Source organism: Lutjanus erythropterus, chromosome 12 (assembly GCF_056507025.1).
Source record: "Lutjanus erythropterus isolate fLutEry1 chromosome 12, fLutEry1.hap2, whole genome shotgun sequence".
Taxonomy (NCBI): Eukaryota; Metazoa; Chordata; class Actinopteri; order Lutjaniformes; family Lutjanidae; genus Lutjanus; species Lutjanus erythropterus.
Window position 1 is genome coordinate 32658265 of NC_139328.1, and position 14839 is coordinate 32673103.

The 14839-nt window shown below is 40.1% G+C and overlaps 1 protein-coding gene across 1 annotated transcript in view; it reads right to left on the reverse strand.

Moving 5' to 3' along the window:
• LOC146318275 (astrotactin-1-like) overlaps window positions 1-792 on the reverse strand; it is a 174203-nt gene extending 173411 nt beyond the window's left edge. The window contains exon 1 of the mRNA XM_084732513.1: window positions 609-792. Within this exon, the coding sequence (XP_084588639.1) occupies window positions 609-792 (184 nt within the window). The remainder of the gene's footprint in view (window positions 1-608) is intronic.
• Between the last annotated feature and the right edge of the window lie 14047 nt (window positions 793-14839).

Sequence of the window (14839 nt, forward strand, 5' to 3'; positions counted from 1 at the left end):
GGTCGCAGCTAATAAAAGGAAAATGAAGCATTTTACTGTGACTGAGGAAACAATATCAAAACAGGCAAACACCACTGGCTACTGCCTGTCACGCTGAACACAAACAGCAGGCTAACATAAGATAAATGGCTCATTTTGACCTCCAGCTGCAGCATTTCTGTTGTTTATCTGGCCCAGGAAAAAAAACATATATTGTAAGTACAATATAATAAGTTTCATTGATCAAATATACAGCAGATATAAATAAATAAAGCAGAGAATGTCAGAGCTACAGTAGAGACGGGGGAACCGGTTTGTGCGCTGCTGTGATCTGGTTCTTGCCATGAAGCCATGTGCAGCTGAATCCCGCTAATTAATGCAAGGACACACCCCAGGGATACCGCTGAGGAAAAATACAACAAAACATCCCTGGGCAAGGTGAAAGCAATAAACACACACACACACACACACACACGAATGAGCAGCGCTATGAGACATTCTGTGCAGTCAAGCCAGTTATAGAGCCTGTATCTGTTCACCTAGCAGTGTGATAGCGGCGAGGCACAGCCTGTGGACGTGTTAACTGAGCCCAGCCCTCAGCTCTATAGCCTTCACTCCGCGTCAGTCACTCTCTCGCCCGTCCTCCCCGTCTGTCTCTAACACTTGTTTTTTCCTCTCTCGGCCTCCGTCTCTTTGTGCTTCTGGAGCCTGATCCTGCTGTTTCTGTCTCCGTCTCTTCTCCTCTCCCTTCCCACAGCCTTTGGGTGTGTCGATGTGCCAGCCATTGGAAGACGTTTTCTGATAAATATTCATTCACCCCCAACCACCACAGCCCCCCCCACCACCCCCCGCAGCCCACTGTGTCTGTTTGAATGCTAATCAATTTCTCTGAAATTTCCACTGGCCTACTTATGGTTTCAGAGCCACTGCTCCCTCCTCTAAACTCCTCCACTCGCCTCCTTGTATACTCCTTTCCTTTCCTCTCCTCATCTTTCCTTTTCTCTCCTTCCCTTTCCTTATCTTTCTTCTCTATATTTCCTTTGCTTTCATTACCTCTCCTTCATTTTCTCTTTTCTTCTTTCCTGTTTCCTCTTCTTACTTTCCCTGTCCTTACCTTCTCCTTACTTTCTTTTCTTTTCCTTTTGTTATCCCCCATCCATTTTTCTTTCATTTCCTTTCATTTTCTTTCCTCTCCTATCCTTCCCTATCTTTTCTCCCACTGTCCTTTCCTCATCCAATGGCCTCCTTCTCTTCTTCTTTCCTTTCCTTTTCTGTCATTTAATTTCTTCTCTACTTCCTCTTTCTTTTCCTTTCCTTTCCTTTCATGTCCTTTTTCCCTCCACTTTTTTCCATTAATTTCTGTATATTTAATTTAATTTCCTTTTCTCTCATTTCCTTTAATTTCCCCTTTTCCCTGTTTCTTTTTCCTTCCTCTGCTTTCCTTTCCCTATCTTTAATCCACTTTCCTTCCCTTCCTATGTTTTGATTACTTTCCTTTTCTCTCATCTCATTTCCTGTTCTCAAACGCCACCCCCCTTCCTTATGTTTTCTATCCTCTCCTTTCCTTTTATTTCCTATTCTTTTCTCTCCTTTCCTTTCCCTGCTTCTCTTCACTTTTCATCCTGTTTCCATCCTCTTTATCTCTTCCCATTTTCTTCTATTTTCCTCTTTCCCCCCTTTCTCTGTGCTGTGTCTCTCTACTGTCTTTTTTAAGTTCCTCGTTACCTCAATTCCTCTGTTGATTCTCACCTTGTCCTTTTATTTATTTTTTTTTACTTTTCTCTTTTCTCTCCTTCCCTTGATCATGCCTGTTTTTTCCTCCATATTTTCACCTCATCTCTCCTCTCCCTCTCTTCTTCCGTTTCCTCTCCTCTCCTCTCTTCTCCCACAGTCTTGGGTGAACCAGGGTGAACTTGCATGCACACAAACTCGAGCGAAGACATAATCCCCTACCTTTCTCACACACTCTCCCTCATGCCCGTGGCATACAGATGTAATCACTCAGCGGACAGGAGCAGGTGGGAGTACGGCGAGTGCGTAGAGAGGTTAGAGCAACTCCGAACACTTCGACGGGAGCTTAAGGTGGAATGAAGAAAGGAGGGAAGGTGAGAGGATATAGAGGAGTAATGCCTTTTTGGTGTGAATCAATGGTGTGGGATAGTTTTCCTTCCCAGTGTGAATAGGAACTGCTGAGCGTCTCATCACCTCTACGAGCCTCCAGAGATACAGTCGCTTGGGAAATGCCACCATATGGAGGAAAAGGTAGAAGAGGAGAGGAAGGAGGGAAGGAGAGAAGGGAAGGAATTCAGGAACAAGGAAAATAGAAAAAGAGGATGAGAGGGAGGTTAAAAAAAAACTCCAGAGGACAGAAGGAAGGAAGGAAGGAAGGGGTTTGCAGGATGGGTGCTTTTGTGAAACATTAACAATTAAACATGGCAGGGGAAGAAGTGGACATACAGTATAAAATCAGGAAAAAAGAGCAGAGCTAAGACACCTGGGATATGCAAATGTGGACAGAAAAAAGAGGAAGGGAGGGAGGGATGGGGATGAACGAGTGAAAGAAGAATGCAGGTTGGAGAAAAGAAGGGGAATAAGAGATTAAAGCCTTGGAGGGATTCAACGGCACCGGGTTGTGTGTAGTGAGAAAAGAGCTCTGTGGGAGCCCCACAGTCGAAACTGATTCTTACGGCACTATAGAGGGTCAACGAGAGTAAAGGATATGCAAATGTATGGAGATGGTAAAGATGGTTAGAGGGGAGGACTGATGGGTTGAGGGGAAAAAAGGAAGGAAGGGAATTTAAGGAAATGAGCAGGAAGGGATTAATGAGGAAATTCAATGGCCTAACCTGTGGAAGGGTCCTAATAAGCTCGCAGTGAGGCAGTGCCAACTGGCTTCTTTAATGATGGCTGCCAGCCATTTTTCAGGTGACTGTAGTGTATTTTTGGTAACACTTTTTTTTAAATGTTACGTATAAGATTGACATGTCACCATCATTACCATAACTTGCACTTTTCATGAAAATTTTGAATGTTTTGACTATTGTGCAATTCAGTAAATTATGTCATTTTAATGCAAAGTTGACATCCCCGTGAAAAGTCCAAATTGTACCACTGTAGGTGAGGTCAAGGAAAACATTTGTGACATAGTCATAATGGTCTTATGACAACAAATGTCAACACCAACTTCATATAATAGTAATTAATAATAATTAGGCCTGCTGTGGCATGTTTATGACAGGTTATGTTGTCTTAGTTGTCATGACAAAGACACTGACAGGTTATGCTACCTTGATTCATGTCAAGCTGTCATAACAAAGACAGTGGCAGGTTATGTTGTCTTTGTTAATGTCAAGTGGTCATAACAAAGACATTGACAAGTTATGCTGTGTTGGTTCATGTCAAATGGTCATAACAAGGACATTGATTGGTTATGCTTTCTTGGTTCATGTCAAGTTGTCATACCAAAGACATTGAAAGATTATATTGTCTTGGTTAATATCAAGTGGTTATATCAATGACATTGTTATTTTGGTTAATGTCACGCTGTCATAACAATGACATTGACAGGCTTTGCTGTCTTGGTTCATGTCAAATCATCATAAAAAAAAAGACATTGACTGATGTCATGTTCATGACAGATGTCAGGTCATTTTTGTGCACACCCCCATTCATATCAAGTATTACCATTGTGCCCAGAATACTAATAAGAAAGTTACATACAAATTTCAGAATGTCAGCTTATGTCTTTAAGATTCTGAAAGCACTGAGAGAGCATCTGTTTGGCAGAGCAGACCCTTGGACAAGATACAATTCTTGGAAGCTCACTTATTCTAAGTTGCGCTGTGGAAGACTTAAACTTAAATGGCTGCAAGTGATGTGAATTACATGGACAATAAGAAAAGCGGTGGAGAAAAGTGGAGAAAAGTAGAAAAGGATGGTACAGAAGCTGGATCATAGTGGTGAAAAGAAAGTTATTAAGGCTTGTTAGCACCATTATATTAGCATTACTGTCAGAATTACTGTCTGGGTTTTCACTGGGTACCAAAGTGGCTGCTTGGAGGAATGTTCAAATGTTAAAGGGTTTCTTTCAGGGTTCAGAAGTAGGACACATTTAGAGGAGAGGACTGTAATGTCCTCTGGAGACAACACAAGTCATGGATTTATACTGCATTAGTCTGAATACAAGACTCATAAGTCTTTCTATGGAAGTGCATCCATTGATCATCTACTGTATACCTACAGTAATTACCCTGGTCCTCCCTATCCATGCTCACCTTCGGAAGGAAGAGGGGTACACTCTGGATAGATTTCTACTTACTACTTTTCTAATCAATCACAGTGCTGACTAGAGAGTAAACACCTACTGTATGGTTATTTTAGAGACACCAAATAACCTAACCTGCATGTCTTAGAAGGGTAGAAAACTGACGCACCTGAGAGAAATGGAATGAATGTGCAACCTCCACATGTAAAGATCCACCGGTGCATTCGAACTTAGAAAACTTCTTGCTTTTTGTATGTATTTTCAAGAATTTTTATAAATTAAACAGTTATGCATGTAGCAAACTTTTTAAAGTAATAACTCAGTGCATTGCTTTGTTTGTAAGGAAGTGTGCAGTTGACAGCGCATGGTGATGTAGCTGTTAATATAGCAGTACAGTTTATTTCCCAGTGGATAAATGGCATAATTCTTCAGGATCCAAGCCAAGATATCATGTCTTGCTCTGAGGGTAGCTCTGAAGTTCCTGACAAGTTCAGTGATACATAAATATTACAACTCTTCGAGACCCAAGGGAGTTAAGACTCCATTAAGAGACGCAAGAACCTAAGAAAGTCCAGTTGTCTACAATAACTCTTACTGAATTACATGACCTAGATGACTGATCTTCACAGTTGAGTCAATTTATGGTAAACACTGGATACACATATGGGTATGGATGGAGCCCTCTGCCCGCACATTTATTTAGTCTGTGTTTGTGCATGATTCTGAAAGTTATTGGACATGGACATAACAGAACAGTACCTCCAGTAGTCGCCGGGGACAGTGTAGCAGTATAGCTAATAGTTCAAGCGAGACACGACAGCAAACAAGTCTTCAGATCCTTAAGGACTGGAAATTATGTCAATGGTGCCAATTAGTTACTGAGAAGATTTAATATCCTCTTTCTCAAGAGGTTCATTATTATTACTTCCTCCTGTGTCACCATATTTGTTGTTGTCAGAAACTTCTGAATTCTTTTTCTTCTTCTAGGTAACTTTTGATTCTGAGAGGCGCCCTCTAGTGCAGTGGTTCCCAAAGTGGGGGGCGCGCCGCCATTGCAGGGGGGGCGCGGTAAGGCTTACCCGGTATTGACACCAGGCGCGGCTGCGCTGCGGTTTTGCTCCGTCATGCACGCGACGACTTCAAATAAGATCAGCAGCGTTTCAGAAGCGTCTCAGCAGCGGAGCGTGTTGCCCGCTTCTACCATGGATAAACAGGCTACATAGTTAAATTGTTTATTTTCTGTCTGTCTTTATGATCGCGAGTCTGCACGGGGTCTTTTATTTTGAAAATCAACCAGATTCTCCCCTGTTTTCCGTGCCTGACTTCCTGCCCGCTCAACTAGCTATGTGCCAATTGACGCACCATCCGTCGGAAATAGACTCGCTGAGTATTCTCCGCGGAGCTGTAATTTATACCAGAAGCGGCTCGGCGCTCTGCTCCGCAGAGAATACTCAGCGAGTCTATTTCCAACGGATGGCGCGTCAATTGACACATAGCTAGTCGAGTGGGCAGGAAGTCAGACACACAAGCCACTCAGAGTGGCAGTCTCGCAACTGCAACCCAGATTTGAGAAGATCTGCAGCATGAAGCAGGCCCACAACAGTCACTGAAAAGATGTGAGGATTAAAGGTTTCATTTTTGCACAACAAACCTTTAGGTTTTTGTTGTTGTTTTTTTTCCTTTCAGGGAGTTCATATTTGTGTTGTCATGTTTTAAAAAAACATTTTTGCACATAGATGCAATTTTTGAAAAATGCATTGATAGCAATGTTGAGTATTGTTACACAGTAAAAAAAAAAAAGAAACCTGTTACACTGAACATAATTACACTGTTAAGGTGGTTTGTTATTTCGTTATTTATTTCTTATTCCAAAAGAGGTTGTAGTTTATTGCAACCTGTAGTTTATGAGGGTTGTATTAGAGTTTATTAGGTTTGTATTAATTACAATGTGTGAAATAAACTGCAATGGAGTCTGAAAACAAAATATGTGTATGTGTGTCAGGTTTAGGGGGGCGCGAAAATTTTCTTATCAACCAAAGGGGGGCCCAGCAGAGAAAGTTTGGGAACCACTGCTCTAGTGGATGTGTTGCTTAACATCCATGGCAACATAACGGAGCATGGAAATGTTTGGCCAGTGACGGTTACATCATCTGAAACAGAAGTGTCTATTTTCTGTATGCAAAGGGGACATAAATAAGCCTTTAGCCCCAAAGTTGCCAACACAAGCTCACTTAAAGTGAACTGATATTCACGGTGTGGACAAGGAACGCGATTCTCATTACAGTGACAAGGCTTTGCTAAGCCGCTCACCATCCCGTACTGCAAACCAGATCAACCTATGGTTACAAACAGAGCTCAACAGTGACTGCCCACTTTTTCAATGGCTCCAGTTCCAGAAGTGAATTTCCCATTCACTGACACCAATGACGTTTCCAAAAATTATGGTCTGGAAAAGTCTGGAACCAAGTGAACCAATGACAATCTGAATCATGACCATAAAACATTTGTTTTAGGGCAAAAAAGACTGGAAAAAGGCAAAGACTGTGTACATTAAGTATAATTTATGTCACCATTGTGTGTTTATATTGTTAGGTGCTATAATATGTTGTGTTGTGTATATATGAATTATATTCTCTGCAGCGTAACAACATTATTAATACAACTCATGTTAGCTACCGAGCTAGCCAACCTGTTGGTGGAAGTACCCGTTCCACCAATCAGAAAGATTCCTGTTACAATGAGTGTTTTTCTTAAAACCAGGTTGATATCATACAGACTTGTGGTTTCTATGGCACCATATACTATTGTTTCACAACCTCATAGCTGGTGGTAAGTCTACCATGGATTGTTATGATATTATAGCTAATAATTTTCACTCTGGAACCTCAACAATTTTTTGTTTTGTTGTCTGCCTGTCTCTTTACACTGATTTAAAGATGTCATACTATTGCATGTACCAATCAGGATTAAGCAACATATCTGAAAGAAATTGTTTTGTTGTTTGCCAGTGTTACATGACCTGTTGATCAAATTGGATGAATCCACACCCACACAGTAACAATGAAGCAAAAAAGTTTTTGAAAGTTAAACTTTTAATAAATATTAACTATGGACTGGACTCTATGTAACTTTAACTTTGATTGTTGTTTACTTAGTCATGAATATTTCATATCTAAGTTTTCAAGGGCTTTTAGGTGAAACAACTGAACTTATTTATTTATTTTGTATTCACATTGTTTTACCACCATAATAGTATTATTTTAATGTCACAATGAATTCAAATCAGTAGACTAGACTGCTTTATTTTATTTTAAGTATTTCTTAGCTTCACAGAGGCTTAATCCAAAACCAGAAAGCCACACAAGGGGGGTTATCAGGGTGGTTTTACATATAGGCTAATAACATTATTATCAAAGTTAACAGTTCATGGCACTTTTTACTGCAGTATTTAAAGGTACACAGTGGATCAGGAGGCTATTTGTAAGCACTGACCTTGCAAAGATCCTTACAAGTCCATAGTTGCAGTCATTAGCCTTATTTCATGCATCATATGGAGTTACATTAAATATTAATCCCTGCATATTTACATACCTGACGATGCAGCTCAATTATTCAACAATGAATGCCCTCTGACTTCCTGCGTATCTCACCGCCGACTGTGTCGCCTACAGCCTTTTCATAGGTCATTACGCACCAGCTCCGAGCTCTGTTTATTCATGCAAATTCTATCACAATGCACATAGTTTAATATCACACAGTGGCGGCCAAGAACAAAGGCAGAAACGAAGGTTAATATGGAAGTCTGGGGCTGAATCTTAAAATACGATCCTCGGCTTGTGAGTTTAAACAAAAAAGAATTAAGCATGATCTCGCCTCCATGCGCCAAACTACCAGGCAATCCACACTCAGGCATATTACTTACAAAAGCAATTTGTATGATTCTGCTCAGATGATGTTTTCTTTATTTCTACTCCTCTCCATCTCATTTTCATTCCCCTCATCAGGATTGTAGGTCGGCAGCGAGGCCGGCTGGCGCTCTGCTCGTTAACATTCCCATCTATCCTCTTCCAGCATTTGTCCAATCTGTGGCCCTGTAGCTGTGATCTGATTCAGAAGCTGGCACAGTGGCGTGCGAAGGCAATTAATCACACTAGTTAATAGGCGAGATGCGGCGGATGAACACAAGGTGTGGGTCTCCGTGTTACACCGACAGACTATTAGATAATTTAAAAGTTTGATGTAGAGCCGTGTGCTCGGAAGAGATTTGCATGTATGAAGCCTTGTTCCTGACTTTATTCTCCAAAGAACACTCAGTCCTGAACGGAGACATTCTTCATTAACTTGTACCTCGGTTTCTCCAAGATGATGAGTTTGCTCTCAACTTAAAAAAAAAAAAGAGGAAATATCACAGCGAAGACTGAAAAAATCATCCCTGCTCCCGTTCGCCTAGGAACAGGTGTTCTCTGCAAAGTTTATTTTTGCTGTAATAAACAGTGACAACTTCGCCTGAGCATCGAACACGCTGCTAAGTTTTTCAGACAGCTTCCCTATAAAAAAAGGAGCGAGGTACTTTTCAGAGGCCGACTCTGGGTGAAGGGGCTGACAGCAACCGCAGCTTCAAAGTCCACCACACGCCTACTCCAGATTCATGAGGTATTTGTCAAACACAACCTCTTTTAATGAAACAGAGTCCTATACAGTATTACCACAGAAATATCAGAATATTTTACATTCAACCATGTTAACAGGGGCTCATTTTGTCTCTTTTTAGGATTATACATTATTCTGTGTGTTCTAGCTGTGTATTCTCGCTGGCTTGACCTCAGCCTTCAGCATTGTCATGACAATAGTTAGAGAAAGTTGTACTCTATAACCTTTTCTTCCATGTATTCACTCTACATGCATAATAAATCATATAGAATGACCCACGGGAGAAAAAGACAGCACGATCCAGGAGGTCTTGCTTGATATAAAGTTATGCAGTAAACCATGGAAAAAACTAAGGCATTTTCTGGTGAAATAATCCTAGAAATATATTCTTCAAGCAAAGGCAAACAAACATTAATTAAATTAATTTAAATGACAGCCATGGGTGGCCTTCTAGTACATAACCTATAGAGGGTGCTAGACTGATGCCTTAAGTCCCATAAACAAACATGCTTCCAAGAACGGAAAAAATTCTAAGAAAACCCGACAAATACTAATAAACAACAATATTCTATTGAAATTGAAAAGATATACCAACCATACCCCAAAATATATGAAATCAACTTCACATACCATTAATTAATTCAATTCATTTTGAATTAAAAATGATTAAATAACAGAAGAAAAGCAAAAAGATTAATACATCTGTACAAAAAACTTACAATAAAGCAACAAGTTGCATTGCCTTTACACCAAAAAAGGATTCTCTGAGACTCAAGTGTGGATAAACCAGTATTAGTATATTTATTTAATCCCCTACATGTAATTAAAGCACACTGAGATACAGTATATTGCAAATTGGAACTGACATGTCTAAGTGGAAAATGGGTTTAGATTAAAGAATATTAAATAAACTAAAAGAAGTAAGACAGTAAATTGTTGACATATATAAGCACTTTAAATATTAGTACATCATAATCACATAATACAATTTGCACTGCAGCTTAAGAATAAGGTGACCTGTGGCTTGGAGGGCTGTGCAAATACATCTGTGTATATATATGTTTCTATGTTCAGACTGGAAGCCTTAATTTGGATTTACTGCTTGTATCTGATTTTTGTTTTGTTTGGTTGTCTGGTCCTGAACTGACCCGCATGTGCAAAGAACATCAGCCAAGCAAGCCGCTTCATGAGAAGATGATAACGAGGCCGAGGATGAGGAGAAGGAGACAGATTTTTAATGATGGGTTTTTGTGGAACAAGAGAAGTGTGTGTGGATGGAGAGTCAGAAGTGGTGGGATTATGACATGAATGGCTTCAGAGAAGCGAATTTCATCCAAAATTTCAGAATGTCAAGAGCTCCTTTTCTGTACTCGTGTGCTGGCTTGGCTTGACTGGGTTTGACTCAGTGTGTCGGTCCAGCATGGCAAGGATTTGAATCTCCATTACAGCAGTGCTACCCATTTGTGTTTAACTGATGACATGACTGTCTTGAATCGAGCAGTTAAAAGTCTCCTGATTCTTTGCCATTTAAAAGATTTTATTGTGAAGCAGTAAAATCAGGAAATGTTGGGTTTTCATCTGCAGTAACTTAACACAACACGCATACAACTAAAAGCAAATATGAAACAGTAAAATAGAGCAAATGACCATCAACCGGCCGGTTAGCATCACATAACCGATTCTGTGCCGCGCATATTTGCACACATGCTCTGCACGATGGTCACGTCATGCGTGCAGCAGACACTGACCGTACTGTCACACCCACCACAGCGCTGATCACAGCTACACACACTCAGACACATGCCCACATGAACTCAGTGTTAGTGACAGACTACAGAACAGGATAAAGAGACAGACAGTCTACAATGAGACAGAGCAGCTGACGGTTTCACCAAACAGCGGTAAACTTTCTAGCTCTTCAGGCTAATGTTAGCCAGCAGCAGACTGCTGTTCACAGACTGACAGATAAAATCTCTCCTCCTGTTCTGGCTGAAGGTCTTAGAAAGACTGAAAATCAGAATCGGACAAAATTTGAATCGGCAGGTCAGACCCTTTAAAAAAAAATTGGAAATCGGAATTGGCCAACAAAATTGGAATCGGTGCATCTCTAATCTTGGGTGGTACTCAACTCAGCTGAACGTGTTGCACTTCTACTGGAAATGCAAATCAACGTGGAATGGTTTGACCTAACATGGCCAAAAGTCACAACGGAACTGCATCTGTCCGCGTCTCTCCACAAGATGCACAAAGCCAAACACACGTGATGTAGCAGTCACAGAGTTCCAGTATGACTGTATTGCATTGTATTGCAAAAAAAACTGACCTGTATCTGATTTAGGATCACATATGAAAGCAGTTCAAATTATGATTTGTGCTGTTCATACTATTTCTGCTGTTCTATCTCACATATGAGCAAAAGAAAATCTGATTTGGGCCTCTTGCACCAGCAGTCTGAATGTACCCTAAGGTCTCCTGACATTAAAAATGATCATATCATGTATGTATGCTACCAGCAGGCACACACTGAACAGCCCACTCACCACTGTAAACCACATCCACAGCCTGTTGGAAAAAACAGGGAAGAAGTCAGAGATGCACTATCAAACTTGGTGGTGTAAATAAATAAATAACTTCATGAATAATAAATAAAGAGCAGGGATACTGTCTCTAACCACCTGACATGGTACAGCAACAGCTCAGCAGTACCTACTACTGAGGTGTAACTGATCATGAACAGGAGGAAGAGGCACAAAGCTAAAGGTCAGATTTATGCTTTACCAGAAGTGTTTGCAAACAGTATGTTTTGGTTTTACAAGAGAAAAAGACTCTCAGAAATAAGGGTTTCAAAAAGGTTTTCCCTGAGGGGCTGAGGTTCTACCTGGTATAATTTGCCTCTGTAGAACCAGTTTTTTGGACGAAATATTCCTCGAGGATTCTTTGTGCGACTAAAGGTTCCAGTAAGAAAACTCTTCATCCAAAGAACCTTGTTCTGGAAGAAAGAGTTCTTCAAGGATTGTTGGAAAGGTTCTGGATCGAACCTCAAGAGAAGGTTCTAGGTGGAACCATTACACCTCTCATCGACGGTTTTGGGTTTGAACCTCTCACTGATGGTTCCAAGTACCCTTTATGTTGGGTTCCAGGTAGGGCTTCAGATGGAAACTTTATAAAAGGACGTACCAGGAACTTACAAGGGTTCTCCAATGAGGACAAACTGAAGAATGCTTAATGGTTCTAGTTAGTACCTTTGTCTCTAAGAGTGTAGGATGAGGACTAACTGTTTAACTTCTCCACCTCTGATAAAGCTCTAAGCTCTCTAAGCTTTTCTATGGATACCAACCAGGACTAATTTACTTATGTTCCAGCACGTTCTGAAAGATTTTTTTTTACAGTAGCTTGACAATTAAGACAAAATTTTCCATTTGGTTTCACCTCATTATTCAGCCTGAAACTGTGTTCACAGTAGCTAATTTCTGTTTTGGGTGGGGGTTCATTTTTCCGTCACCAATCAGTAGTGACTGATGTATCTGTGCTGTTCTGTCAATGTAATTTTCAGTCAACACAGATGCTCGAAGCAGTTGTCATTTCATTGAAGAAATATGCAAATTCAAGAGTTATTTCCGTAAATCGACTTAATCTCATCTATGCTTGTCGTCATTTTTGCCACAATTGTTCTGTCACCATTTTTGTGGCTCTGGCAAGAGAAGATGACACTGACATTCTTAATTCCACCTACAAAGCTCTGATTGGCTTGGTTTTGTTTCCAACTCATCAGTGAGCATGTCATCGGCCTATTTGAATCACTGAAGGAAATTCAGTCGTGGGCAACTATTCAGAGGGCTGGAAAACAGATATTTTCCACAATATTTTGATGTTTGTGTCCATTTTTGGTGGGATGGGAAATGCTTCCATGTTTATATTTAGCTCTTGCCACATGCTTGGTCACCCAGACTCCCTCGGACTCAGATCGAGGCATGGTCAACTGTTAGTGACAGTTGTCATGTTTTGTGTTGTTGTGACCAACTGGTGTGACTCAGCAGTGCTGGCTGCCACAGTCCACTGTCATGCAAGACTGTGACTGGCAGTTCTAGTCCGTCTGCTCCTTTTTAAGCATTCAGACAAGCACGTATGCCACCTGGATGCTATGATCTAAGGCAATTTCATCTTTCATTTGGTTAATGTACACAGAATTGGAAAAAAATACACCCCCATACAGTGAAATTCAATAATGCAAGATTTTTATTTCCTTTCCGAAGGTGCTCCTCTGCAGAGGTGGTGAAGGTAAACACATTCTGCACTCAAGAAGAAGTACAGATACTTGTTTATAAAAAGAAGAAAGTACTAATTCAGCTTCTTTATTAAAGTAAAAGTGAAAAAGTACAGGCACTGAAATGTACTCAAGGTATAAAAGTAAAAAGTAGACTGCTGAAGGACACTTCACTCTTTCTTTCACATTGTTATGTCGTTTTATTATAGCTTTATTTTATTATCTTTTTATATCTTTTACATTGTTCTTGTCATGTTATATCTTTCTTGCCATCTTGGTCTGGTTTCGTCTTTCAGTTGTTTTCATCTTGTTACACTGTTTTCACATTGGTATGTCTTTTACATAATTTTTGTCTTGTTGTTCTTGTCCTTTAGTTGTTTTCGTCTTGTTACATCTTTTTGTGTTGTTTTCATCATGTTACATCTTTTAGTTGTTTTCATCTTGTTACGCCATGTTCATCTTGTAACATCTTTTAGTTGATTGGTCTTGTTATGTTATTTTTTATCTTGTTATGTCTTTTTGTGTTGCTTTCATTTTGTTATGTTGTTTTCACTTGTCTTTTTGCGTTGTTTTTGTCTTGTTACATTTTTTCATCTGTTATGTCCATCTGAGTCATTTTCGTCCTGTAAGTCTTGCAAGTCTTGCAAGTTCTCAGAAAAAGAAATACACAAGTAAAGTATAAACACCTCAAAAACCAAATAAAAGTCCAAAGTCCAATAACAAAGTATTCATATTTAGTTACTTCCCATCTCTGACTCCTCTAGTATTGTGGCACACAAGACGGTAATGGGCTTGTGTCAAAAACTCATTCCAACAGCACAAAGTACCACCACATCATTCTGTAGTACACACCAGATGTGCTACATGGTGAGAAAAACTAGTGAATGTAGAGATTTTCAAACTGTGAGGCGTGCCTCCACAGGATGGCGTAGCGTGTGGAGGGAGGGATACTGTGTGAGGTGAAAGGGACGGGCGCATGCCAGCATTCTAAAAACAACAGGAAGTTATTGTAGTTTGGCCACTGATTTGGCCCTTTTAACAACACGGTCAGGAGTCGCCACAGCAACGGTTGCAACACACGGCGCGTGGTGGCAATTAAGGTGCTTTAAAACACTTGCTGCCAGATTACTGCAATCTGAGTCACTAATCAGACTCCTTCACAAAGTAATGACTCAGTCAACTCTGAACACACAGCTGTGACATTTTTATATTCAGTGGACTCACGCTTTCCATGGACTTCATGTCCATGAATTCTCTATTGCGAATAATTTTCAAAAAGTTAAAGAAATCATAGAAAAAAGGATGCTGCTTGTGACTTCAGAGTGAGAATCACCACATTTTTAACTTTTCTTTCACGTCAAAGTAATCCAGTGATAGTTGTCTTCAGATGTGTGGATTCGTGTCACATGACTTGGACTTGAATCAGACGCAAGTCACAAATTTGATGACTTTAGACTTGACAAAATAAAAATAAAAAATAAAAAAACCTGGACTTTAACGCCACTGACTCTTGACTTCACTTGGACTTTAACTTTTGACTGATGATAGTTGATCTTTGGGCCTGGGGCAAAGCCCAAAGATTTAAAAAGTGTTCCATGAATCAATTCATTTCCCTTGATTTCCTGAATCAACTAATGTTAATGCTATTCATTCCTAGCAAGTCATCACTTAATTTCCAATAA